This window comes from Hordeum vulgare, chromosome 5H, assembly GCF_904849725.1.
Source record: "Hordeum vulgare subsp. vulgare chromosome 5H, MorexV3_pseudomolecules_assembly, whole genome shotgun sequence".
Taxonomy (NCBI): Eukaryota; Viridiplantae; Streptophyta; class Magnoliopsida; order Poales; family Poaceae; genus Hordeum; species Hordeum vulgare.
The window spans coordinates 32,251,952-32,279,268 of record NC_058522.1 but is presented as its reverse complement, the minus strand read 5'-3'; the positions used below and the strand labels follow the sequence as shown (position 1 = coordinate 32,279,268).

General features: G+C 42.6%; 1 protein-coding gene and 1 long non-coding RNA gene across 2 annotated transcripts in view; both read right to left on the bottom strand.

Annotated features, from left to right (window-relative positions):
• Positions 1–275: 275 nt before the first annotated feature.
• LOC123398788 lies at positions 276–1,190 on the bottom strand. Its single transcript, XR_006610258.1, has 2 exons — positions 917–1,190; positions 276–846 (listed from the first exon to the last, which is right to left on the bottom strand). It is a non-coding gene; the product is annotated as an uncharacterized LOC123398788 (long non-coding RNA).
• A 3,778-nt stretch (positions 1,191–4,968) lies between these two features.
• The window catches only part of LOC123396260 (probable histidine kinase 4), a 45,148-nt gene continuing 22,799 nt past the window's right edge, over positions 4,969–27,317 (bottom strand). The window contains exons 2-3 of the mRNA XM_045091254.1: positions 5,765–5,839; positions 4,969–5,694 (exon numbers count right to left, since the gene is read on the bottom strand). Of these exons, the coding sequence (XP_044947189.1) occupies positions 5,638–5,694; positions 5,765–5,839 (132 nt within the window). The 3' untranslated portion in view covers positions 4,969–5,637. The remainder of the gene's footprint in view (positions 5,695–5,764; positions 5,840–27,317) is intronic.

Below are 27,317 nucleotides of genomic sequence, written 5' to 3'. Positions count from 1 at the left end.
TACGGAGCGATATCAGTCTTTATCAAACACATTTTTCTTTTTCATATAGACTAATGTAAAAAAATCAATTTTATATTTCCTCTTCATTTCATTCGGACCGACATCGAACCATTTCTTTCCTTTGACTCGGGCTAGCTCTGAATTCATTGGGTCATCGAGTAGCCGATTAACTCATAAATCACTCATAAATCGCTTGATTAATTAATTAATTGGCGAATTAACTTGCTGATTAGCCTATTAATCATCTACTCGTAGACCAACCGAGCAACTACCAGTTAATTAATGATTTCCTCAACAATTCGTTTTGGTTGTATTTATTTTCTTTGACTGGGACTAACCCCGAATCTCTTTTTGTTTAACTTATTTCCTTTGACTCGGACTAACTTTGAATCTCCTTTTGTTGTATTTAGTTATTGCAATGCACCCACAATGTTGCGGTAGTCCGAGGCGTCCTCGGTCGGGGCCCACGCATCGGCGGACAACTTGCAACGCGTGTCGACGGGTGTGTTGTCCGGCTTGCACTGCAGCATGTTGGTGCGGTACATCAGCTCTGCGACATACTTGCCTTGTGATAGGAAGAAGCCGACGTTGGTGTGGGAGACGCGTATGGTGAAGAAGTAGTACAAGGGGCCGAGACTTTCATGGTGAACTCGGAAAGGAGCTGTTGCTGGAGTCGATGGAGGAGAGACATTGACGACGCTGTGATGACAATGTCGTCGCTGTACAACAGGAGGTACGCACACTCGTCGGCGCGCTTGAGACCGAAGAGGGATGGGTCAGGTCGGGCCGTCACGAACCCAACTTGGTGAAGGAAGGCGGCGAAGCAATCGAACTAGGCTTGGGCGCCTGCTTCAAGCAGTACAGAGAGCGGTCAAGGAACTCAAACAGAACATGTTGAACTAAATCATATATATACCGTTTTAGTGATGAAGTCTTTCGAAAGATCGATGAAGAACTTCCTATCCTTCTGGCATCTCAAAGCACCACAGTTCTTACACGGGGCATTCATTAACTTATGTCAATATCGTTGATCAAAGTAAGCATGCATAGATCATTAAACTAAATAACTAACACATCAAAATAGAACATATACTAGTAAGTAAACAATTCTACAAACGGTGCACGGCTCAAACATATAATAACATGCATAAAGTTAAACAGTCAATTCATACACAAAATATCTAGCTATATAGTGCGATAGAAGCGAGGGGCTGACGGGTCCTTGACGCGGCAGCGGTGGAGTTGGAGACGGCGGCCGTATGGAGTCAGAGATGGCAACGGCAGCCAGGACCTTGGTCGTTCCCGGCGACGGTGGAGTCGGATGATTGGGATTGATTGGGTGTGTTTGTGTGAGGAATAGATCGGGTGTGTATATGGGCGGTTGGATTAGACAGATGGTGGTGTGTTTGGTAGCGTTCGCCCATGTGGTCAACCTTTATCATTAATTAATCTAGTCTTCTTACATATATATATACATTACATAGCAAAAAAAATTTAATATGTTTTTTTTATTCTTTTTGAAGAATAATGCGCCAATTTGAATATTTTCAAAAGTGGGCCTGTCTCGGCCCTGGCATGACCGACAGGATGCTGTCGGCGTCGGCGCGGCCGACAGGGGGCTAGTCGGCCTAGTGGCGGCCGATAAGTGCCTCTCAGCCACGTGGCGGCCGACTACTGGCCAGGCCACGTTGATAGCCCAGTCGGCCCTGCCTGTCGGCCCTAGCGTAGCCGATAAGGCTATCGGCCTGGGGGAGGCCGACTAGTGGCCAGCCAGCCGACGCAGCCCCTCCTCCTCTCTTCCTCCTTCCTCCTTTCTTCCTCCTCCCTCTTTCTTCCTTCTCCTTTCTACCTTATCTCCTTTCTTTCTTTCTCCTCCTACCTTCTCCCCCCACCCAAAAAATCTGCCATTTCCATTTTTGAACCGTACATTTGTTGTGTAAGGAGAAGGGCATCCGAACTATCCTTCTCACTCGCGATGGGGTAGTTTGTGGTGCTTGTTTTGAAGCTATTTTTGGTGGTGGTGGTGGAGGTTGAGGTGGAGGTTGTAGTGCTGGTGGTGGTGGTGGTGGTGTGGGTGTAGTTGGTTGTTTTGGTGGAGTTGGAGGTGGTGGTGTGGGATTAATCTCGGTGTTCGTCAAGAGTCGTTCATTGTTCATCGTTTCTGCACACGCTTCAAGGGTAAAATATTTTTGTTGTTTAAATAGTTTTAGGTGCTCCGGTAGATTAGTATAAATTTAGTTGTTTAACAGGTTGTAGGTGCTCCGGTAGATTAGTATAAATTTAGTTGTTTAACTAGTTTTAGGTGCTCCGGTAGATTAGTATAAATTTAGTTGTTTAACTAGTTTTAGGTGCTCTGGTAGATTAGTATAAATTTAGTTGTCTAACTAGTTTTAGGTGCTCCTGTAGATTAGTATAAATGAAGTTTAGTAAATGAAGTAGTTTAAATATTTTTAGGTTCTCCAATAGATTTGGAAAATATATTTCGGTTTGTCGTTCTTCTAATTTTTTTTCCTTGTTGAATAATATGTTAGGTCAGCATAGATGTCTGATTTAGTGACGTTATGTTTGCACTATGGTCGTGGTACCGTTCAAACAAATGAGATGGGAGCTGATCTTAGTGAATTTCAGTACACAAAGGTGCAGGTGTCCTCCCCTAAAACATGGTCTGTTACTCAGTTGACAGAATGGCTTGCGCGATGTTTAGGGTTCAATACTGAAACACACACCATCGGTGTTCATGCATTATGGACCCGGTCCACTGGTAATATTTTCTGGTATTTGAAGCATATAGAGCGGGACGACCAGTGGGTGCGCTTGTTAGAATCTTGCGAGGTAGGGGATATCATCCTGTGGCCTTACTTCTCCCCGTGCTAAAGCCGGTTACTGAACCTGAAGTGGAACGTAGCTCTAAATATGGTGAGAGCAGTGTAGGGATGCATGATTCACAGTCAATTCATGCGTCCCATGCTCGGGATGATTTTTACGAAGCAGGCCAGAGTAGTCAGGCAGAAGGGGGAGATGCAGATGATTATCTCAGCGGTGAGGCGGATGCCGACGAGATAGATGGGCACATGCAAAACGAGATGCATGAAGAAGATATAGCGGGTGATATTTCCGATGAATCCGCCGAATCAGATGGAGAAGAGCACATGAAGTGTCTATTCCTGCATCATGGAATCAGGACTTCTCATCTGTAATGTTGGTGAACGACGGTCATGATTCTGCCTGGCAGTATCACCAGAACAACATTGCAACAGGTGCCCTCTACCCGAACAAACAAGCTCTGAAGGATGCCGTCCTTAATTGGGCAATTTCCACTCAAAGGGTATTTGTAGCTCAAGTATCTTGTCCGGATAAGTTGACAATGGTTTGTAGAAATCAGGGTTGTCCCTCAAGGGTGCATGGATATCTCCCTAAGTACGACACAAGATGGGTCATAAGTGACTTAGTTAGTCATAATTGTGTTATTCCATGCATCCCTCAAGATCATCCCAACCTTACTTCCACTATGATAGCTCGCTTGCTTTACAGCGAGATTGTGGAGTGCAAGGCGATGGAAGTGAAGGCTATCCAGAAAAAAGTCTTCGTCAGGTTAAAGTACAACATATCATATGGCAAGGCTTGGAGGGCTAAGCAGAAGGCACTGGAGACAAGATTTGGTTCATATTTTGATGCATATGACTCTGTTGTTCGGCTCGTGCAGACACTGCAAAACCGGAATCCTGGCACGTATGTTGACATCCAAGAGTTGTACCTGCCAGAGTTCCCAATGGTTATGGTGTTACGTCGGATGTTCTTCTCTTTCGGTGACTGCATTGAAGCTTTCAGATATTGTCGACCGGTGATATGTGTTGATGGCACATTTCTCACTCGCAAGTACAAGGGTCAGATCCTCACAGCCATAGGTCAAGATGGGCAAAATCAAGTCGTCCCACTTGCATTTGCTTTTGTGGAGAGCGAGAACATCGAGAGTTGGACATGGTTCTTCAGGCAGTTGAAAATAGTTGTTATGCAAGATAAGCAGAATGTGTGCATCCTTCATGATAGGCATGCAGGTATACTCAGCGCGATCAATACATTGTCAAACCCTGCTCCCGGTGAACAAAATCCTTGGCAAGAAATTCAGACTAATTCCGAATCTTCTTTTGTTGTTGCTCACAGGCTCATGTTTGTTGGGAGTCAAAAGTATGGTGTGGGCGCATCTACTGTGGTGCATCCCGAACGCATGTCAAACACCTGGACGGACGGTCTGATCGGTGATCGGTAAAAAAACATACGATCCAAATAGAGGCCTCAAACGATCGGGCTGACCGCTACCTCTCATATTTCTTTAGTTAAACACATTTCTTTTTCATATAGACTAATGTCGAAAAATCAATTTTATTTTTCCTCTTCATTTCACTCGGACCGACATCAAACCATTTCTTTCCTTTGACTCGGGCTAACTCTGAATTTCTTTCTCTTTTATTTATTTCCTTTGATTCGGACTAATTACGAATCTCTTTTTGTTGTTGCTCATAGGATCATGTTTGTTGGGTGCTAAAAGTATGGTGTGAGAGCATCTATAGCCGTGCATTCCGAACGTGTGTCAAACACCCGCATGGACGATGTGATCAGTGACCGGTAAAAAACATACAATCCAAATTTAGCGACTTAAATAATGAGACGATGAGCCACTTATCACCGACGACGGCTCTGGCTGGCTGAGCCACTTATCCACTTATCACCGATGACATATCTAGCCCGTGGACTGATTAAAAAGCAGTCGTGACGTACCCTGTCTAGGTTTGGCCCAACAGCCTGTTACCCTAGGTCGTTGTTTAACTCGTGTGTGTTGGGGTCTAGAAGTACGGAGCGATATCAGTCTTTATCAAACACATTTTTCTTTTTCATATAGACTAATGTACAAAAATCAATTTTATATTTCCTCTTCATTTCATTCGGACCGACATCGAACCATTTCTTTCCTTTGACTCGGGCTAGCTCTGAATTCATTGGGTCATCGAGTAGCCGATTAACTCATAAATCACTCATAAATCGCTTGATTAATTAATTAATTGGCGAATTAACTTGCTGATTAGCCTATTAATCATCTACTCGTAGACCAACCGAGCAACTACCAGTTAATTAATGATTTCCTCAACAATTCGTTTTGGTTGTATTTATTTTCTTTGACTGGGACTAACCCCGAATCTCTTTTTGTTTAACTTATTTCCTTTCACTCGGACTAACTTTGAATCTCCTTTTGTTGTATTTAGTTAATGCAATGCACCCACAATGTTGCGGTAGTCCGAGGCGTCCTCGGTCGGGGCCCACGCATCGGCGGACAACTTGCAACGCGTGTCGACGGGTGTGTTGTCCGGCTTGCACTGCAGCATGTTGGTGCGGTACATCAGCTCTGCGACATACTTGCCTTGTGATAGGAAGAAGCCGACGTTGGTGTGGGAGACGCGTATGGTGAAGAAGTAGTACAAGGGGCCGAGACTTTCATGGTGAACTCGGAAAGGAGCTGTTGCTGGAGTCGATGGAGGAGAGACATTGACGACGCTGTGATGACAATGTCGTCGCTGTACAACAGGAGGTACGCACACTCGTCGGCGCGCTTGAGACCGAAGAGGGATGGGTCAGGTCGGGCCGTCACGAACCCAACTTGGTGAAGGAAGGCGGCGAAGCAATCGAACTAGGCTTGGGCGCCTGCTTCAAGCAGTACAGAGAGCGGTCAAGGAACTCAAACAGAACATGTTGAACTAAATCATATATATACCGTTTTAGTGATGAAGTCTTTCGAAAGATCGATGAAGAACTTCCTATCCTTCTGGCATCTCAAAGCACCACAGTTCTTACACGGGGCATTCATTAACTTATGTCAATATCGTTGATCAAAGTAAGCATGCATAGATCATTAAACTAAATAACTAACACATCAAAATAGAACATATACTAGTAAGTAAACAATTCTACAAACGGTGCACGGCTCAAACATATAATAACATGCATAAAGTTAAACAGTCAATTCATACACAAAATATCTAGCTATATAGTGCGATAGAAGCGAGGGGCTGACGGGTCCTTGACGCGGCAGCGGTGGAGTTGGAGACGGCGGTCGTATGGAGTCAGAGATGGCAACGGCAGCCAGGACCTTGGTCGTTCCCGGCGACGGTGGAGTCGGATGATTGGGATTGATTGGGTGTGTTTGTGTGAGGAATAGATCGGGTGTGTATATGGGCGGTTGGATTAGACAGATGGTGGTGTGTTTGGTAGCGTTCGCCCATGTGGTCAACCTTTATCATTAATTAATCTAGTCTTCTTACATATATATATACATTACATAGCAAAAAAAATTTAATATGTTTTTTTTATTCTTTTTGAAGAATAATGCGCCAATTTGAATATTTTCAAAAGTGGGCCTGTCTCGGCCCTGGCATGACCGACAGGATGCTGTCGGCGTCGGCGCGGCCGACAGGGGGCTAGTCGGCCTAGTGGCGGCCGATAAGTGCCTCTCAGCCACGTGGCGGCCGACTACTGGCCAGGCCACGTTGATAGCCCAGTCGGCCCTGCCTGTCGGCCCTAGCGTAGCCGATAAGGCTATCGGCCTGGGGGAGGCCGACTAGTGGCCAGCCAGCCGACGCAGCCCCTCCTCCTCTCTTCCTCCTTCCTCCTTTCTTCCTCCTCCCTCTTTCTTCCTTCTCCTTTCTACCTTATCTCCTTTCTTTCTTTCTCCTCCTACCTTCTCCCCCCACCCAAAAAATCTGCCATTTCCATTTTTGAACCGTACATTTGTTGTGTAAGGAGAAGGGCATCCGAACTATCCTTCTCACTCGCAATGGGGTAGTTTGTGGTGCTTGTTTTGAAGCTATTTTTGGTGGTGGTGGTGGAGGTTGAGGTGGAGGTTGTAGTGCTGGTGGTGGTGGTGGTGGTGTGGGTGTAGTTGGTTGTTTTGGTGGAGTTGGAGGTGGTGGTGTGGGATTAATCTCGGTGTTCGTCAAGAGTCGTTCATTGTTCATCGTTTCTGCACACGCTTCAAGGGTAAAATATTTTTGTTGTTTAAATAGTTTTAGGTGCTCCGGTAGATTAGTATAAATTTAGTTGTTTAACAGGTTGTAGGTGCTCCGGTAGATTAGTATAAATTTAGTTGTTTAACTAGTTTTAGGTGCTCCGGTAGATTAGTATAAATTTAGTTGTTTAACTAGTTTTAGGTGCTCTGGTAGATTAGTATAAATTTAGTTGTCTAACTAGTTTTAGGTGCTCCTGTAGATTAGTATAAATGAAGTTTAGTAAATGAAGTAGTTTAAATATTTTTAGGTTCTCCAATAGATTTGGAAAATATATTTCGGTTTGTCGTTCTTCTAATTTTTTTTCCTTGTTGAATAATATGTTAGGTCAGCATAGATGTCTGATTTAGTGACGTTATGTTTGCACTATGGTCGTGGTACCGTTCAAACAAATGAGATGGGAGCTGATCTTAGTGAATTTCAGTACACAAAGGTGCAGGTGTCCTCCCCTAAAACATGGTCTGTTACTCAGTTGACAGAATGGCTTGCGCGATGTTTAGGGTTCAATACTGAAACACACACCATCGGTGTTCATGCATTATGGACCCGGTCCACTGGTAATATTTTCTGGTATTTGAAGCATATAGAGCGGGACGACCAGTGGGTGCGCTTTTTAGAATCTTGCGAGGTAGGGGATATCATCCTGTGGCCTTACTTCTCCCCGTGCTAAAGCCGGTTACTGAACCTGAAGTGGAACGTAGCTCTAAATATGGTGAGAGCAGTGTAGGGATGCATGATTCACAGTCAATTCATGCGTCCCATGCTCGGGATGATTTTTACGAAGCAGGCCAGAGTAGTCAGGCAGAAGGGGGAGATGCAGATGATTATCTCAGCGGTGAGGCGGATGCCGACGAGATAGATGGGCACATGCAAAACGAGATGCATGAAGAAGATATAGCGGGTGATATTTCCGATGAATCCGCCGAATCAGATGGAGAAGAGCACATGAAGTGTCTATTCCTGCATCATGGAATCAGGACTTCTCATCTGTAATGTTGGTGAACGACGGTCATGATTCTGCCTGGCAGTATCACCAGAACAACATTGCAACACGTGCCCTCTACCCGAACAAACAAGCTCTGAAGGATGCCGTCCTTAATTGGGCAATGTCCACTCAAAGGGTATTTGTAGCTCAAGTATCTTGTCCGGATAAGTTGACAATGGTTTGTAGAAATCAGGGTTGTCCCGCAAGGGTGCATGGATATCTCCCTAAGTACGACACAAGATGGGTCATAAGTGACTTAGTTAGTCATAATTGTGTTATTCCATGCATCCCTCAAGATCATCCCAACCTTACTTCCACTATGATAGCTCGCTTGCTTTACAGCGAGATTGTGGAGTGCAAGGCGATGGAAGTGAAGGCTATCCAGAAAAAAGTCTTCGTCAGGTTAAAGTACAACATATCATATGGCAAGGCTTGGAGGGCTAAGCAGAAGGCACTGGAGACCAGATTTGGTTCATATTTTAATGCATATGACTCTGTTGTTCGGCTCGTGCAGACACTGCAGAACCGGAATCCTGGCACGTATGTTGACATCCAAGAGTTGTACCTGCCAGAGTTCCCAATGGTTATGGTGTTACATCGGATGTTCTTCTCTTTCGGTGCCTGCATTGAAGCTTTTAGACATTGTCGACCGGTGATATGTGTTGATGGCACATTTCTCACTCGCAAGTACAAGGGTCAGATCCTCACAGCCATAGGTCAAGATGGGCAAAATCAAGTCGTCCCACTTGCATTTGCTTTTGTGGAGAGAGAGAACATCGAGAGTTGGACATGGTTCTTCAGGCAGTTGAAAATAGTTGTTATGCAAGATAAGCAGAATGTGTGCATCCTTCATGATAGGCATGCAGGTATACTCAGCGCGATCAAGACATTGTCAAACCCTGCTCCCGGTGAACAAAATCCTTGGCAAGAAATTCAGAGTTGTTGGTGCATGCGCCATCTAGGGGCAAATGTCTTCTCGCAATTTAGAAATAAGAACCTCATGAATCTATTCAAGAAACTCTGCAAGCAGAACCAACAATGGAAATATGAGCTGATACGTAATAGACTAAATGTTTGCACACAGAGACATGTTAGGGACAGGAGAGCTGCAAGAGATGCTCGCATGTACTTGCTGCTTGCGGGCTCATAGGTCTTGACGCAATCTCTTTTATGATTGGTGGATATGCAGACTCAAATGGGCCAGGCTTTTATCATTCGCACGTCTAGTTGAGGCCACTGAGACTTCGCGGCACCTCAGCATTGACTCTTCTTTGCTCAATTGCTTAGTGGACCGATGGAGGCCTGAGACCCACACTTTCCACTTCAGATGGGCTGAGATGGCTCCTACTCTGGAAGATGTCTCAATATTGCTCGGACTTCTGTTGGCGGGAAATGCGATAGGACCGTTGGAGGACCCGCCAGATTGGCAACATACTTTGGCAACACGTTTCTTCAATATATATGATGGGGCTCCAGTACTGGCGTTAGAGGCACACGGACCTAAGTATGACTGGTTACAACATTTCAGGGTTAGTTCCTACCTCACATATCTATCAAAGGTAAATGTTTCAAGTTGCAATATTTCCAGGTTATTCACAAGTCCCTTTGTCCTTACATGATTGCAGATCGAGAGATTTCCAGGTTATTCACAAGTCCCTTTGAGTGCTATACAGATTACTCGTAGCCTGGAGGCGTACCTATTGTGGCTTCTTGGGAAGGTGATGTTCACAGAGAACCATGTCACTACTTTGAGTGCGTGTTACATCCCCATTCAACCGCGTATGTGCTGCCCTTTCTTCTTCCACCTTTCATTCAACCGCAGAAGTTCCTTCCGAATCTCTTCATATGTCCTTGCAGGCCACCCCTTCCTATCTAATGCATGAGCAACCTCATTCAGTAGCGTGTCACTACTGATGAGTTCGTCCCATGAAACTATTCTATTGTCTATCTTGAAATTGCTAGCCAAGCGTAGAAGACACTCCGACATACCACTGTGAAAACTACGATCGAAAGGATAATGAGACATTTTGAGCACACTCCTTAACAACCTTGCTGTGGAGAGGGTTTTATAGGTGCCGAAGAGCGGGAAATAAATGGCGGGAAAGCGAGGCGGGAACGAAATGGCGGGAAAGCTAGGCGGGAACAAAATGGCGGGAAAGCAAGACAGGAACAAAAATGCTCTGTTGGTTCTTCGTGGATAACACATATACTACCAATAACTTGAGATTACAGACAAACTAAGATAGACCTTGCCGAAATTAAAATACAAATTGCTGAAATTAAGATACAACGTGCTAACACAACTTGCTGAAATTAAGATACAACTTGCTGAAATTATAATAAATCTACTGAGTCCAGCATGGATATTCCCCTTTTCCATCACCGGCTTCTTCTGCTGCTTTGGCCGCACGAGCCCTTTCTCTCTTTCTCCCCCTCTCAGCTTCACGGGCCTGTTCCCGCTGTTTGTAAACCTCCTCCAACCGAAGTTTCTCTTCTTGGTTCTTCCTTATCATCTCATCAATAAAAGCCCTCTGCTCCACACAGTAATCTTCCCACTCTTTGTTCTGTTCTGCTTTCTCCTCTGCTTCAGCCTTCGTGCGACACTCTTCCAAGTCCAAGCTAGCCCATGCACGATGACCTCTTTCACGAATCTCGGTAATCGCCCAGTCCGGCATTTCCGTGTCAATCCAACGATAGTACATGCAGAGAGGAGGAGGAGACTACAATATATATATATATATATATATATATATATATATAAATATCAAGTAAACAATAATATCAACATTATATTTACTCTGGATAACTTGAGCATACCGGAGGCCTGAGGTACGCAGAAATAGATTTGGGCGGATCAGATTCATAATTGGCGCACATGAAAAACTTCATGCCCAACCAATCTGAAAAATCTGTCACCTCCTTCACCTTGCAGAGATCACCGCACCAACATCGAACTACTTCCACACGCCGAGGCAAACTCGGACTCTGCATTTTCTTAGGCCTGATGCTCTGATCCGAGCAAGGCAAACTCATATTCACTGGATGATGGAGGATGGAAGGCAGTGCCAGTGTTCTCAAGTGAGGCTGGATGATGGAGGAAGGCAGTCCAATGCCTCCTTTTATAGACTTAGATGACCAGGACTATGGCGGGAAAAAGAGGAGGGAAATGAGGCGGGAAAGATTTGGCGGGAAATAAGAGGGTAAATAGTTGGCGGGAAAGGTGGCGGGAAACGAAACGGGCAAAATTTGGCAGGAAAGGTGGTGCAAAAAATTAGGCGGGAATGGAGACATGGAAATATTTACGGCAACGGAGTAGGCAAAATAGCTAACGTTCAAAATACACATAAGTTTCTTACATAAAATATCATCGCGAGTGAGACGGATAGTTTGGATGCCCTCCTCCTTACACAACATAAAATATCATCGCGAGTGAGACGTTCAAAACAGTTCATGTAAGCTAGTTCTTTCGTCCTCTAAAAACAGTTCGTGGGTGTAGCATTGCTCTAAGCAATATGAGAAAGACAATACTGACAGATTTAGTTTTACGAAATTTAATCTTTTTTTTGTGAATGTTCAAAATCTAGTTGTTATCTGTTCAAGAAGTAGGAAATTGTAATTTTAGTTCCATGTGTCTATTGCTATTTATCCAAGAAAAGGAGTACATCATTTTAGTACCATTTTTTCATTGTTTGAATTCTTCTTAGAAGTAATAGAATGATTATTCCAAAGAGGAAAAAAGATGACACTTCCCTCCAAAACAGCAAAAATAAATAAGGGAACAAATAAGGAGAAGAAATAGAGAAAGGAGGGAGAGGGGGGGAGGGGCTGGCGCTACCACTACTCGGCCACGGCCAGGCCGAGTGGCCTATCGGCTTCCCCAAAGCCGAGTGGCAGTGGTCAGCGACTAATCGGCCACGTGGAAGCCGAGAGCTCCTTGTCAGCTAGGGGGAGGCCGAGAGCACCCTGTCGGCTATGGCGAGGCCGAGAGCTCCCAGTCGGCCACAGGGTGGCCGAGGAAGGTATATTTCTCGAAATTTTTTATTGGGTGCATTATTTTTCAAAAAGAATAAAAAATGCAATATTTAAAAAATATTAGCCATTACATAAGGATAATTAACGATAAAAAATATAATTTACTACTAAATCTAGACTAAGAATATCATCAGTATGATGACGGCCATGAGAAGAAATGGTGCCATCGATCGAGCTGGGAGAAAAAGGCCAATCAAGCAAATGGCTAAAAGTGCATATCGAAGCATGTTGAATTTCTTGATTTGGCCTTCCATCACATCGTTCCTGAGTTGCATCTCATCTGTCTGTCGTCTTAGTGGTTCAATGGAGTAGTCGAGCAACTCGCTCACGTATTTCTGGAAGAGATCAACCCATATCCATGTGAAGCAATATTTTCCTATTGTTTTCCGTGGATCACAATATGTATATAAACATATTGATGTGAGCGACACTAGAGGAGTTGAATTGTGAAATTTTCTGAAAATCGATTAAGATGTATTTCTGGTCATATATGCACATTTCAACGGTTGGCACATATGTAGAACTCTCGTTGTGGATTCCATTCTATGTGCGACATACTCTTATCAACAGGGCGTCGACAGCCGCAAGGCAGCACATGGCAGGTATCGTCGACGTTGGTGGCGTAGCTGCTGGAATAAACAGAAGTTGCGCTGCTGCAGTGGGATGATTCGCCTAACAGGGCCGGCTGCATTGGCCGTGGGGACCTCATGGTGTAGCCAACAAGGCAGACGAGAGCTCGCCGAGGGCGGGAGAGTCCCAAAATTTCAAAACGCTTCATCAACGTGGGTCCATAACTAAGAGGGTCTATAACTAGTTAGGGAGAAGAATTGGAAGTAAATGTATTTTGAGAAACCATGGTCACTAGTTTATATAGGCCAAACTTAGTGTTGGCATTCATGACTAGGAAACAACAACACTATATAATATATCCGTGTCGTAGGCGCACATCCAACATCAACAATATATTCAGGCTGGTTAGCTAAGCAGGGCCCATGTTTCGATGGTGTTCCGCCGTGAGTCGACGCCGGCACTAACTACACAAAGCTCACGAACCAATTTGTCCTATGTCATCTCTATTTGAAAAAATTAGTTCCGGTGTCGCGTCAAATTCGGGCGCCACCAACGTAAGTTGAGGGTAGCCGTTTATCCACTAGTGAAGAAATAATATCCTACGTCCAGCTTTTAATTGTATTGATACGGGGATAGTATAGAGTTCATGTATCTACCATGAGATTGTTGTTATGAATATGAGATTATCTATTGACTAGCCTGGCCTCTGTTTATATAATACTAGAGGCCTAGGGTTTAGATGAGTCCTTGTCTTCTGTGCCAAGTCTTGTGGAATCTCTCTTGTATGCATCATGGGCTATCCGAAGTGGCCCATTAGGGAACCATTATGGGGGTCCTCGGCCCGACTAACTGGTCGAGAGATGACGTGGTGAGTACCCCCTAGTCGAGGACACCATCAGTAGCCCCCTGAACCGGTCTTCAAGTTGGGGACGCTCCTCGGTTCCGCTGAATTGTTCTTCATCTTCAGCCGTCGGTCTTGAAAGCTGGTTTAAGAAATCTTCCCATCTTTGATCTTGAGGATCGCCAAGCTGAAGCCGAAGAGTTCACACGTCGGGCATCCGACTAGTCCTTTATGTTTTTGGCCTATATCAATGTATTGTTATTTTTTACCCCGCACCTCGGGTTTGAAGTATTTCCCGTGCGGCGGTGTCCTCTTGCGTCCGAGCTCCAATGCCGAACTGCATCTGAGGTGTCCTTTTGCAGCCCAGCTCCAACAATGGTCGGTATGTGAGGTGTCATAGATTACCTCGGTCTTTGAAAATTTTTAAGGAGCTCATCCAATATTAAATGCCGAAATAGTCTTTTATGGAACCAGCCATTCGCATCTGAGCTCTGTGCCGGACTGCTTCCGAGGTGGTGCACCACCTCGGTCTCGGGCTGTCTTTTGCGGAATTTATTTTTGATCTCTGCAATTTATTTACTTCCAAGATGTATAGCCAATAGCCCTCAAGGTGTGTGTGAGTCTAAAACCGTGATGCACCTCAAGGAAAAAAAATTAAACCACTTATCTTAGTAGCCCCACCGACTCACGTCAATTTAGGACATCGGCGTGAGGATCAATTCCTTGCTCGGCAACATGTTTTTAGGAGAAAAACGCGGTAGTCCTTGTCACTCAGGTTGGGTGAGGCCGACAAACCAGAGGATTGTAATCTCCTCGGAAACCGTTTTTGCACTTTGAATTTTCTACATTTATTAGGCAGTGCAGTATCCCCCGAGCCACTCGTGAGGTAGCAACACCATATCAGGGGATCGATATACCACTTTAGTGGCTTTCAAACAGAAGCGCAAAGCCTAGTGGCCTGATACGTCTCCAACGTATTCATAATTTTTGATTGTTACATGTTGTTATGTTGTCATTCTATGATGTTTTATGATCATTTTATAGCAACTTTAAATCATTTTTTGGGACTAACCAATTGACATAGTGCCCAGTGCCGGTTGCTATTTTTTGTTGTTTTTTTCTTTAGAGAAAATCAATACCAAATGAAGCCCAAATGACACGAAACTTTTTGAATATATTTTTTGACCAGAAGGAAACTTGGAGACCAAGGATGATCACCAGAGGAGGCCCAGGCGGCCCACTAGGCACCAGGGCACGCCGAGGGCCCCTAGAGCGGCCTGCTTGGTAGTGGGGGCCTCAGGCACCTCCTCCACTAACTCTGAGTTCTATAAATACCACAATACTCCAGAAACCCTAGGGGAGTCGATGAAAAATCGTTTCAGCCACCGCAAGTTCTAGAAGCCACGAAATCGAATCTAGAGCTCGTTTCGGAGAGTAACACAATCATGGAGGGGTTCATCATCCTCATTGGTGCTCCTTAGATAATGCATGAGTACTTCATACTAGACCTACGGGTCCGTAGGAAGTATCTAGATGGCTTTATCTCTTGTTTTGTTTCTCAATACAATAGTCTCTTGGAGATCCATTTGATGTAACTCTATCTTTTGCGGTGTGTTTGTTGGGATGCGATCAATTATGACATTATGATCAGATCTATGAAATTATATCCATTCTTGATTATTATAGCCTCGTATTTCTTCTTCGATATTTGTTTTTTGTGTGGCCAACTTGATCTTTTATCTTGCAACGGAAGATGTGCTTTCTGATGGGTTCGATCTTGCGGTGCTTAATCTCAATGAAAGAAAGAGACATCACATACATGCATCATTGCTATTAAGGATAAAATGATAGGGCCTATTCCTATATGAATAGATCTTTTCTACATCATGTCATCTTTCTTAAAACATTACCCCGTTTCTTCATGAACTTAATACACTAGATGCCTGCTGGACAGCGGTCGATGTACGGAGTAATAGAAGTATATGCAGGCAGAAGTCGATCTACTTGTCTTGGACGTGATGCCTATATACATAATAATTGTCTTGTATATCTTCATAATTATTTGCTCTTCTATAAATTTCCCAACAGTAATTTGTCTATCCATAGTTTGCTTTACTCTCGAGAGAAGCCACTAGTGAAACCTACAGCCCCCGGGTCTACTTCACATCATCTATTTGCAATCTGTATTTTGCTATTAGTTTTTTCATTTTATATGTTCTTTTTCAGATATATATATTATCCAAAAACCTAAAACTACCTTGCTGCGTTTTATTTGCCATCACTTTATTTGCATCTATCAATCTATCCTTTTACTTTACCCACGAGGGATTGACAACTCCTACACGCGTTGGGTTGCGATGATTTGTTATTTGTGTGCGGGTATGGCTTCCATAGTATTGTGGAACTTCCTACTCGATTGATACATTGGTTTCTTAAGTGAGGGAAATACTTATAGTCATTGTGCTACATCACCCTTTAAGCTTGGAGGGAAACCAACGCAAATCAATGGGGAGTCACGGCCACCGGTCCTTTATTTGGGCATGGGTGCCGACTTAAGGATCGACATCCATAGTAAAATGAGTTTAGTCACGATTTATGTGTATTGATTCTATGTATTCAAGTACTTTGCATCATTAACTCTTGGTTTCAACCGACCATCGGCTTCAACCTCCTCACCGAGTAGCCGGAAAGTGTTTGTCCTACTTTATAAAGCCTTTAGAAGGACAAAGGTTTACGAAAAACAAGACAATCCGACCATATGGTTCTATAAACAAAGGTACGCGAAATATATGTTATATTGCTATTAAACATAAGAAACATATTCTAAGAAAAATAGTTCTATTATAAGTTTATTTTCCCAGGCTGTCATGTTAACCATGAGCATGAAACCTTACCTCCGATCAATGTGAGAGGAAAATAGTGAAGATTTAGTTTTGGGAAAGTTCCCAAACTCTATGGACTTATTGACCCTAAATGTTCACTTGCGTCGTTACCGACCGATTATATTCTTTAGATAGCTAGCTTTCGGCTTCACCTAGTCTGAGGTACCACTAGTGGGGACGGGGCCTTTAGCCCCGTCCCGTAAGGGGCTTTAGTCCCGGTTCACCAACCGGGACTAAAGGGGCGGGACTAAAGTCCTAAGCTTTCGTCCCGGCCCTCTTACAAGCCGGGACTAAAGGTGCTCCACGTGGGCGCCTCGTAGCGCCCCAGGGGCAGGCCCTTTAGTCCCGGTTCGTTACACGGACCGGGACTAAAGATTTTCAGATTTTGCTGGTTTTTGGGTTTTTTTTTGAATGAAATTATTTTTGGGTTTTAGGGTTTAGGTGTTTGGGAGATTAACGTTATGCCTCGTTTGGTGTTCGGGAATTAGTTTTTATATAATTTAAATAGAAATAATTATGCATATATTTATATATAAGATTAACTTATCTTACAAGCGAGCATATATATACAATTATATGGAGATCTGAATTATCGGGACTAGAGCCCGTCTATTCGATTACATGGACGAACATCACTAATGGCCCTTAGCTACACTAAATCGTCCTTTGAGCTATATAACTTCCGTCCTTAGAAATCCCGCAAGCTCCTCTGCAACAGCAATCGCGCGTTGCTCTCGTAGGACCTTCGTCCTCATGGCCGTGTGCTATATAAGAAGAGGATATGAATATGAATATCAATCATGATAACAAAGAATGAAGGGTAAAAATAGAGGTGTGAATGTTCATTGCTTACGTCGAATCTGTGATCCTTGAGCTCAGAGGTAAACGTGTGAATGGTCTCGCAAACATAGTATCCGCATAGATGCGTTCCCCGTGGCTGCTGGTCACACTTTACGAGAATAGAATATATATAATCAAAATAATAATCTAGCATCATAAATGTATTGAAAATTAATAGAAGTATATCGTACTACTACTTACCTGAGCCGCTCTAAAGGTCAGCTTCTCAGGAAAGTTATAGGGAGTCACGCACTTGAACCGCTTCCAAACCATGCCCGACAAGGATAATGATTTGCTAAGTTTTTCATTAATTGATATATCAGAAAATCATCGAAAGAGACCGATAGAGCGCAAGAATGATTAAAATTACCCTTGGAGCATGTTCTGCAGGCTTTGGAACTGTTCCAAGGGTCTCGATAATGGGTCGAAGGCATCAACTCTTCCCTTATCAATTTGAATGTCCAACAAAATCCAATGGAAGCTGCACACACACACACACACACACACACACACACACACATATATATATATATGTGTGTGTGTGTGTGTGTGTGTGTGTGTCAGTAACTTATCAATTACACTTATAAGTGAATAGACACAACAGAGTAAAGACCCTCACCTGAAGTTGTATGGAAACAGTATGTGATCACAGAAATTTTGATCTATTAGAAACCTTAGAAGGTTTTCCTCTGTCTCCTTGGGTTTGTCAGTTAGCGTCGCTATATGTATTTTATCTGGGTCAATAAACCCAATATTTAGGATGCTCTTACTTTTACAATCCAGAATCTTCATTCTGCATAATAGAGTACAAGTTATATATAGACAATGAATTGAAATAACTAAACAAGTTATATGTAGACAACGAATTGAAAAACTTACAGGCAATAGCAACTCATAAGCGATTTGTCGAGGGCGTCGCCATTGTACATCTGGAAGAGTTCATCAAAGTCGATATGGATTTCATCGGAGCGGCCGTAGTACTCCCGTGGGACACTCAGCACGATCATCGTTCTCCCATTCTTTGATTCACTTAAATACCATTTATGCAAGTAACGCATATTTGTTGGGAGATCATCTTTGCTGATCAAAGGCTCTCCCATGACAAACTGTGGCTTAGGGGCTACCACAGCCTTGGGCATCCTGTCGTCTTGGGAAGCCAGCAAATCTTCAACCGAGATACCACATTCAGCCGCCAACTCCTTTGCTCTTTCAAAAGCTTGCCCCTGCACCGGAGGGGGAACATTCTCGCTTAACACCTTGAGGGGTGGGATCGACTGTTTGGCCTGTTGTCCAAGCTGAGGAACGTCTGATTTTTTCTTGCTTGTAGTTGAACTTGATTTGCTCCCACTTGTACTTGCACGTGAGCTGCTCTTTTTTACTTCCTTCTGCAATGTGCGTGTATAGTCATCAGGCTTATAGTGTAAGTCATACTATGATGGAAGGGTTATGAAGTCTTTTGCCCATGCTGTTTGCTTCTTGGTGTATTCTGGGCGGGGCTCGGGTTCCTTCTTTTTCATCTGCGCATCATGCTGTTCCTTTGCTATCCTGGCGTTTTCCTCGGAGGTACGATCATAAGGTCTGATAGGAAGATTAGCATGAGGTACCTTTGGGAGGGGCGACAGTTTGCGCTTTGGGGAGATCCGTCGCTTAGAAATCATCGATGGAGCGTTCTTGCTGGCACGCTTCCGCTTAGTATCCTGTGCGGGCGGTGGCGGAGACGGATGACCCAAGTCCGGCGGCGGTGATCGAGATGGACTCGTGTTGTGCTGGCCGACGTCATGTGGAGGGCTTGGAGGTAATGGAGGTGTAGGTGACCTGCGACGACTCGGAGGCGGTGTTGTCCTTGGGGCCGAGCCTGGAAGCTTGATGTAGTTCTTATCCCATAGGATGACTCCACCCAGTACTTCTCCGAGTGTCCTCTCATCTTCGGGTCCAGCTATGTCGAGCTCCATATCATTAAACCCAGTCATGATTTCATCCACCCCGACTTTAGCAAAGCCAGCTCGAATCTCACGGCCATGCCAGCGTGCATCAGGGCCAGAAGGTAAAGCTTGTCCGACGGCCACCTTCATGGATATGTTCTTGAATTTCTGATGGAGTTCACATGATGTTGACTCCTTGATTCCATCCACGGGGTAGCCGGGACCGCCCTCTATCATTCTTCGTGCATCGTCGGGCGGGGCCTCAGATTCAGCCACGCTGCTTTTCCGCTTAGATGGGGCGCCGGTAATATCAAGTGCAGGATCTTCCTGGCGCGGTACTCCTCTAAGCTCATCAATCTGCTTCTCTTGCTCGTTAATCCTGGCAAGCAACTGGTGGAACTTGTCATTCTCCTCATCCCGCTGCCGCTTCTTTGCTCTCTCTCGACTTCTGTAAGTGTCTTGGTCTCTGGCAAACCCAAGCCACCATGGGTAAGAAGGACCGAAGCCTCGCGTTCTTCCTCCATGTTCGTCATTGCCGAGGACCAGTGTGAGAAAATCTTTATCTCTATCTGCAGTGAACTTTCTTTTTCCCTCCTTAATTTCTTTCACTATCCTTTTCCATTTCTCCCTGGGTATCCTAAGACCGTCATTGCAGATGAGGTCCCCTGTTTTTTCGTCGTACGACCCACCATGCGCAAGGAACCAATTTCTTGCTCTCAATTCCCACTCATCACGGAGTGGTTCAGGTATGATGCCTTTATCTATCAGATCTTGCTCTTTCTTATCACACTTTGGGATGGCAGTCTCATAGCCCCCTGGCCCCAGCTTGTGGTAATATTTCTTCTTGTCGGCATATATCTTGTTCTTTTCTGATAATGCCTGGGCATCTTCTGACTCCTTGTACTCTTGAAATGTCTTCCAGTGATTCGCCTGCTTGGCTAGATACCGCTCGAATACTGGCACTTTCTTTGTCTTCAGATAGTTTTTCCATAGATTCTTCTTCCAGCTACGGAACAGTTCGGCCATCGTCTTCAGAGTCCACTGCTTGACTTTGGCCCTCAGTTTGTCTGCGGCGTCTTCATTCTCACATTCTGGCAGGTTGAAATGTGACATGAGATCATTCCAAAGATTATCTTTGTACCTTTCAGCGACATAGTCACTATCGGCTGCCCCTTTGCGCTTGTTCCACTCCCGAACGCTGATCGGGACGTGTTCCCTAACGAGAACTCCGCATTGCTTCTTGAATGTGTCAGCAGCATTCTTAGGAAGCTTGGGTTCGCCCGTAGGAAATATCACCTCAAAGGTGTAATGCGTCCGTGCATCCAACTTTCTAGTCGGGCCTCGTTTCGTAGTTTTGCTCGATGTGGAGGCCTAAGAGGGAGAAACATTCGTCAAATGAATGTATATGTATACAATATAGAGCTATCTCCAATATTTTTCACATATTACAAGTGATTGTCGAACTTCATATGTATACCTCGCCGGATTTTATTATTTCTTCACCAGCTTCTCCATCAGTGGAGCTATCGTCTTCTCCGTCATTGGACCTATCTCCTGCCCCATCGGCTTCATCTTCGTGTCGCTCGACCTCCATTCCAACGTCCTGGTTTAGATATGACGACGGAGATTCAACTGGTTCAACGTCGGGGCCGTCTTTGATTATATCTTCGAGAAGTTCTTCCTCTTTGAGGTTCCTGATATGTGGATCCAGAGTTCTGCAAAAAAGGATTATCTTAACCTTTGTACCAAAAAAGAATTATTCTATCAGGAACTCCGTTCCAAAACAACTTTAGTCCCGGGTCGTGGCTCCACCCGAGAGTCCTAGATTTCTGCATAGTATTCAAAGTAGGAGTACTTTTCCAATTTGAGCATTCAATAAGCAAAACCAAATCGTAAAATAAAGTAGTATTCAAATTAGCATGCATTCAATTATAAGCTAATACATCATCTCTTTTGTCCGTACATCGTCGAATATTATCACTAATACTCCTCGAATACTATCATACATATAGCATCACTGATACATCTAGAACCGTAGCGCCCGACGGGTATCGGCGCGGGCGGTGGACACCCAAAGAGAAGGAACCATCACATGATCATAGCTCCAGTGAGATCCCCGAAGAACCTGCCAGGTATGCTCGAACCTGCCCTCCAACGCAACCATGTAGCGACGGACGTGCTCATCCTCCTCGCTGACACGGTGACGTACCACCTTCGCGGTGTCCGGAAGCCTCGGCACCCTCACTGGCCCACGCGACCGCCACCAAACAAGGATCGGGTCAACGACGGGCTGGCTCCTCACCAACCTACGCCCCCTGGAAGGTAGCACCTCCCAATACCAGCCGGGCGGAGCCCAGTCCCGGACAGGGCCCCTCTGATCAAGCAGGTGTCCTCCGCCGAGTCGACGACGAGGATGCGGGATAGGCATCCTAAAATATTATTTTTCTTGCTAAAAATAAACTATTAACACTTAAGCATATACAATAGCAAAATTAAACTATTAACACTTAAGCATATACAATAGCAAAATTAAGCAATAATCTAAGAAACACTATTAACACTTAAGCATATACACTATACAATAGCAAAATTAAGCATATACACTATACAATAGAAAAATTAAATGACACTATACAATATGTATCCTCTTCTTCTACTTCTTCTTCTACTTCTACTTCTCCTCTTCTTGTAGTACTTCTCCTCTTCTCTTCTTCTACTTCTCCTCTCCTCCTCTTCTAATTTTTTCTCTTCTTCTACTTCTCCTCTTCTTCTATTTTTCCTCTTCTTCTCCTCTCCTCCTTTTCTTATTCTCCTTTTTCTTCTTTTCTTCTCCTCCTCTTCTTATTTTCATTTTTCCTAATCTTATTTTCTTATTTTTGTTCATATTTCTTCTTCTTGTAACCCTAACCTAATTCTAAATATTACTAACCCTAATAATCTAGCACAAACCTAATAACAATAGGAATTAAATGACAACAAAATCTTTTTCTTTTTCTTCTTTTCTTCTCCTTTTTCTTCTTTTCTTCTCCTTTTTCTTCCTTTCTTCTCCTTTTTCTTCTTTTCTTCTCCTTTTTCTTCCTTTCTTCTCCTTTTTCTTCTTTTCTTCTCCTTTTTCTTCTTTTCTTCTTCTATTTTTCCTCTTCTTCTCCTCTCCTCCTCTTATTTTCTTCTCCTTTTATTCTCCTTTTTCTTCTTTTCTTCTCCTTTTTCTTCTTTTCTTCTACTGGCCGGAGTGTTGGGGAGGAGGGGGCGGGGGGCTTACAGGCTGGAGGTGTCGACGGCGCGCGCGAGGAGGACGGCGCGGCGTGCGACGAGGAGGACGGCGACGCGTGGCGAGGAGGACGGCGGCGGCGAGGAGGACGACGGCGACGGCGAGGAGGACGGTAGGCGGCGGCGAGCAGGACGTCGGGCAGCCTGACGGCGTCGTCGAGTTCGTCGTTGTGCCGCGTCGGGCAGGAGAACGAGAGGAAGAAGAAGAGAAATGGACGATTTGGGTTGGAATTTTTCGAAGTCCCGCTTATATAGGTGGATCTTTAGTCCCGGTACGTGGCTTGACCCGGGACTAAAGACCCCCTTTAGTCCCGGGTGGAGCCACGGCCCGGGACTAAAGTTCCTCGTTTCCCGCCCCCTCGCCTGCCGAAAAGGGGTCTTTAGTCCCGGGGCGTGGCTCCAACCGGGACTAAAGGTGGTCTGTAGTCCCGGGGCGTGGCTCCACCCGGGACTAAAGCCCTCCTCGGCTGCACGATAAGTTGAGTCCCACCTCGCCCAGCGAGGGGGACTAACACTTGTTTATAAGCCCCGTCGCAGCTTCTCCATCGAGCTCCTCTCTAAAGCAGGCTTACGGGCCTAAACTCACTGAAAATTGAAACTATATTAGAAATTGTAGGGAAAATTCAATCTAAATTCAAATGAGAATTTAGATTAAATTTTCTCTATGATTTCGAATATAGTTTCAATTTTTTTTCTATTTTTATAATTAATAATTTTGACTATCCAAACTATTATCTATTTTGTTATTTTCAATTAAAAACTATGTTTATTAAAAATTCTTTTTGCATATTTGAGAATTTGACAAAACTATGATAATGAAAAGTGTTTGAAATTGAATAAATAATGCAAAACTATTTTTTATTTTCATAATTAATAATTTTGACTATCCAAACTATTATCTATTTTGTTATTTTCAATTAAAAACTATGTTTATTAAAAATTCTTTTTGCACATTTGAGAATTTGACAAAACTATGATAATGAAAAGTGTTTGAAATTGAATAAATAATGCAAATCTATTTTCTATTTTCATTATTAATAATTTTGACTATCGAAACTATTATCTATTTTTTATTTTCAATTAAAAACTATGTTTATTAAAAATTCTTTTTGCATATTTGAGAATTTGACAAAACTATGATAATGAAAAGTGTTTGAAATTGAATAAATAATGCAAAACTATTTTCTATTTTCATAATTAATAATTTTGACTATCCAAACTATTATCTATTTTGTTATTTTCAATTAAAAACTATGTTTATTAAAAATTCTTTTTGCATATTTGAGAATTTGACAAAACTATGATAATGAAAAGTGTTTGACATTGAATAAATAATGCAAAACTATTTTCAATTTTCATAATTAATAATTTTGACTATCCAAACTATTATCTATTATGTTATTTTCAATTAGAAACTATGTTTATTAAAAATTCTTTTTGCATATTTGAGAATTTGACAAAACTATGATAATGAAAAGTGTTTGAAATTGAATAAATAACGCAAAACTATGTTCTATTTTCAAAAGTAATTATTTTGACTTCGTGTACAAAACGGACAATCTCTCTCGAAGTAGGAGCGTTTCGAACGAGAACTCATCTCTTGCGAAGGGATTTCATTTTTTTGAACTAATTTGAACTCCATACTTTTTGTGTGTTCATAATGCACCATTCTAAGGCACATCACAAAATTTCAACAATTTCTGACTTCATTTGGTATTCTTCGTACATTTACTTATTGTTTTTTGAGCTAGTTGACCCTGAAATTGAAAAGCACTACAAATGAACTCTGAAAATGTTGAAAGTTGGCATGCTATCATCATTTCACCCACATAGCATGTGTTAAAAAGTTGAGAGGGCTACGACAAAAACTGGATGCACTTCGTGTAAAAAACGGAGAATCTCTCTCGAAGTAGCAGGGTTTCGAACAAGAACTCATCTCTTACAAAGGGATTTCATTTTTTTGAACTTATTTGAACTCCATACTTTTTGTGTGTTCAAAATGCACCATTCTAAGGCACATCACAAAATTTCAACAATTTCTGACTTCATTTGGTATTCTTCATGCATTTACTTATTTTTTTTGAGCTAGTTGACCCTGAAATTGAAAAGCACTACAAATGAACTCTGAAAATATTGAAAGTTGGCATGCTATCATCATTTCGCCCACATAGCATGTGTTAAAAAGTTGAGAGGGCTACAACAAAAACTTGATGCACTTCGTGTACAAAACGGACAATCTCTCTCGAAGTAGCAGCGTTTCGAACGAGAACTCATCTCTTACAAAGGGATTTAATTTTTTTGAACTAATTTGAACTCCATACTTTTTGTGTGGTCAAAATGCACCATTCTAAGGCACATCACAAAATTTCAACAATTTCTGACTTCATTTGGTATTCTTCGTCCATTTACTTATTGTTTTTTGAGCTAGTTGACCCTGAAATTGAAAAGCACTACAAATGAACTCTGAAAATGTTGAAAGTTGGCATGATATCATCATTTCACCCACATAGCATGTGTTAAAAAGTTGAGAGGGCTACGACAAAAACTGGATGCACTTCGTGTAAAAAACGGACAATCTCTCTCGAAGAAGCAGGGTTTCGAACGAGAACTCATCTCTTACAAAGGGATTTCATTTTTTTGAACTTATTTGAACTCCATACTTTTTGTGTGTTCAAAATGGACCATTCTAAGGCACATCACAAAATTTCAACAATTTCTGACTTCATTTGGTATTCTTCGTCCATTTACTTATTTTTATGAGCTAGTTGACCCTGAAATTGAAAAGCACTACAAATGAACTCTGAAAATGTTGAAAGTTGGCATGTTATCATCATTTCACCCACATAGCATGTGTTAAAAAGTTGAGAGGGCTACGACAAAAACTGGATCCACTTCGTGTACAAAACGGACAATCTCTCTCGAAGTAGCAGCGTTTCGAACGAGAACTCATCTCTTACAAAGGGATTTCATTTTTTTTAACTTATTTGAACTCCATACTTTTTGTGTGTTCAAAATGCACCATTCAAAGGCACATCACAAAATTTCAACAATTTCTAACTTCATTTGGTATTCTTCGTGCATTTACTTATTTTTTTTGAGCTAGTTGACCCTGAAATTGAAAAGCACTACAAATGAACTCTGAAAATGTTGAAAGTTGGCATGCTATCATCATTTCACCCACATGGCATGTGTTAAAAAGTTGAGAGGGCTACGACAAAAACTTGATGCACTTCGTGTAAAAAACGGACAATCTCTCTCGAAGTAGCAGCGTTTCGAACGAGAACTCATCTCTTACAAAGGTATTTCATTTTTTTGAACTTATTTGAACTCCATACTTTTTGTGTGTTAAAAATGCACCATTCTAAGGCACATCACAAAATTTCAACAATTTCTGACTTTATTTGGTATTGTTCGTGTATTTAGTTATTTGTTTTTGAGCTAGTTGACCATGAAATTGAAAAGCACTACAAATGAACTGTGAAAATGTTGAAAGTTGGCATGCTATCATCATTTCACCCACATAGCATGTGTTAAAAAGTTGAGAGGGCTATGACAAAAACTGGATGCACTTCGTGTACAAAACGGACAATCTCTCTCGAAGTAGTAGCGTTTCGAACGAGAACTCATCTCTTACAAAGGGATGTCATTTTTTGAACTTATTTGAACTCCATACTATTTGGGTGTTCAAAATGCACCATTCAAAGGCACATCACAAAATTTCAACAATTTCAGACTTGATTAGTTATTCTTCATGCATTTACTTCTTTTGTTTGAGCTAGTTGACCCTGAAATTGAAAAGCACTACAAATAAACTCTGAAAATGTTGAAAGTTGGCATGCTATCATCATTTCACGCACATAGCATGTGTTAAAAAGTTGAGAGGGCTACGACAAAAACTGGATGCACTTCGTGCACAAAACGGATAATCTCTCTCGAAGTAGGAGCGTTTCGAACGAGAACTCATCTCTTACAAAGGGATTTCATTTTTTTGAACTAATTTGAACTCCATACTTTTTGTGTCGTGAAAATGCACCATTCTAAGGCACATCACAAAATTTCAACAATTTCTGACTTCATTTGGTATTCTTCGTGCATTTACTTATTGTTTTTTGAGCTAGTTGACCCTGAAATTGAAAAGCACTACAAATGAACTCTGAAAATGTTGAAAGTTGGCATGCTATCATCATTTCACCCACATAGCATGTGTTAAAAAGTTGAGAGGGCTACGACAAAAACTGGATGCACTTCGTGTAAAAAACGGACAATCTCTCTCGAAGTAGCAGGGTTTCGAACGAGAACTCATCTCTTACAAAGGGATTTCATTTTTTTGAACTTATTTGAACTCCATACTTTTTGTGTGTTCAAAATGGACCATTCTAAGGCACATCACAAAATTTCAACAATTTCTGACTTCATTTGGTATTCTTCGTCCATTTACATATTTTTTTTGAGCTAGTTGACCCTGAAATTGAAAAGCACTACAAATGAACTCTGAAAATGTTGAAAGTTGGCATGTTATCATCATTTCACCCACATAGCATGTGTTAAAAAGTTGAGAGGGCTACGACAAAAACTGGATCCACTTCGTGTACAAAACGGACAATCTCTCTCGAAGAGCAGCGTTTCGAACGAGACCTCATCTCTTACAAAGGGATTTCATTTTTTTTAACTTATTTGAACTCCATACTTTTTGTGTGTTCATAATGCACCATTCAAAGGCACATCACAAAATTTCAACAATTTCTAACTTCATTTGGTATTCTTCGTGCATTTACTTATTTTTTTTGAGCTAGTTGACCCTGAAATTGAAAAGCACTACAAATGAACTCTGAAAATGTTGAAAGTTGGCATGCTATCATCATTTCACCCACATAGCATGTGTTAAAAAGTTGAGAGGGCTACGACAAAAACTGGATGCACTTC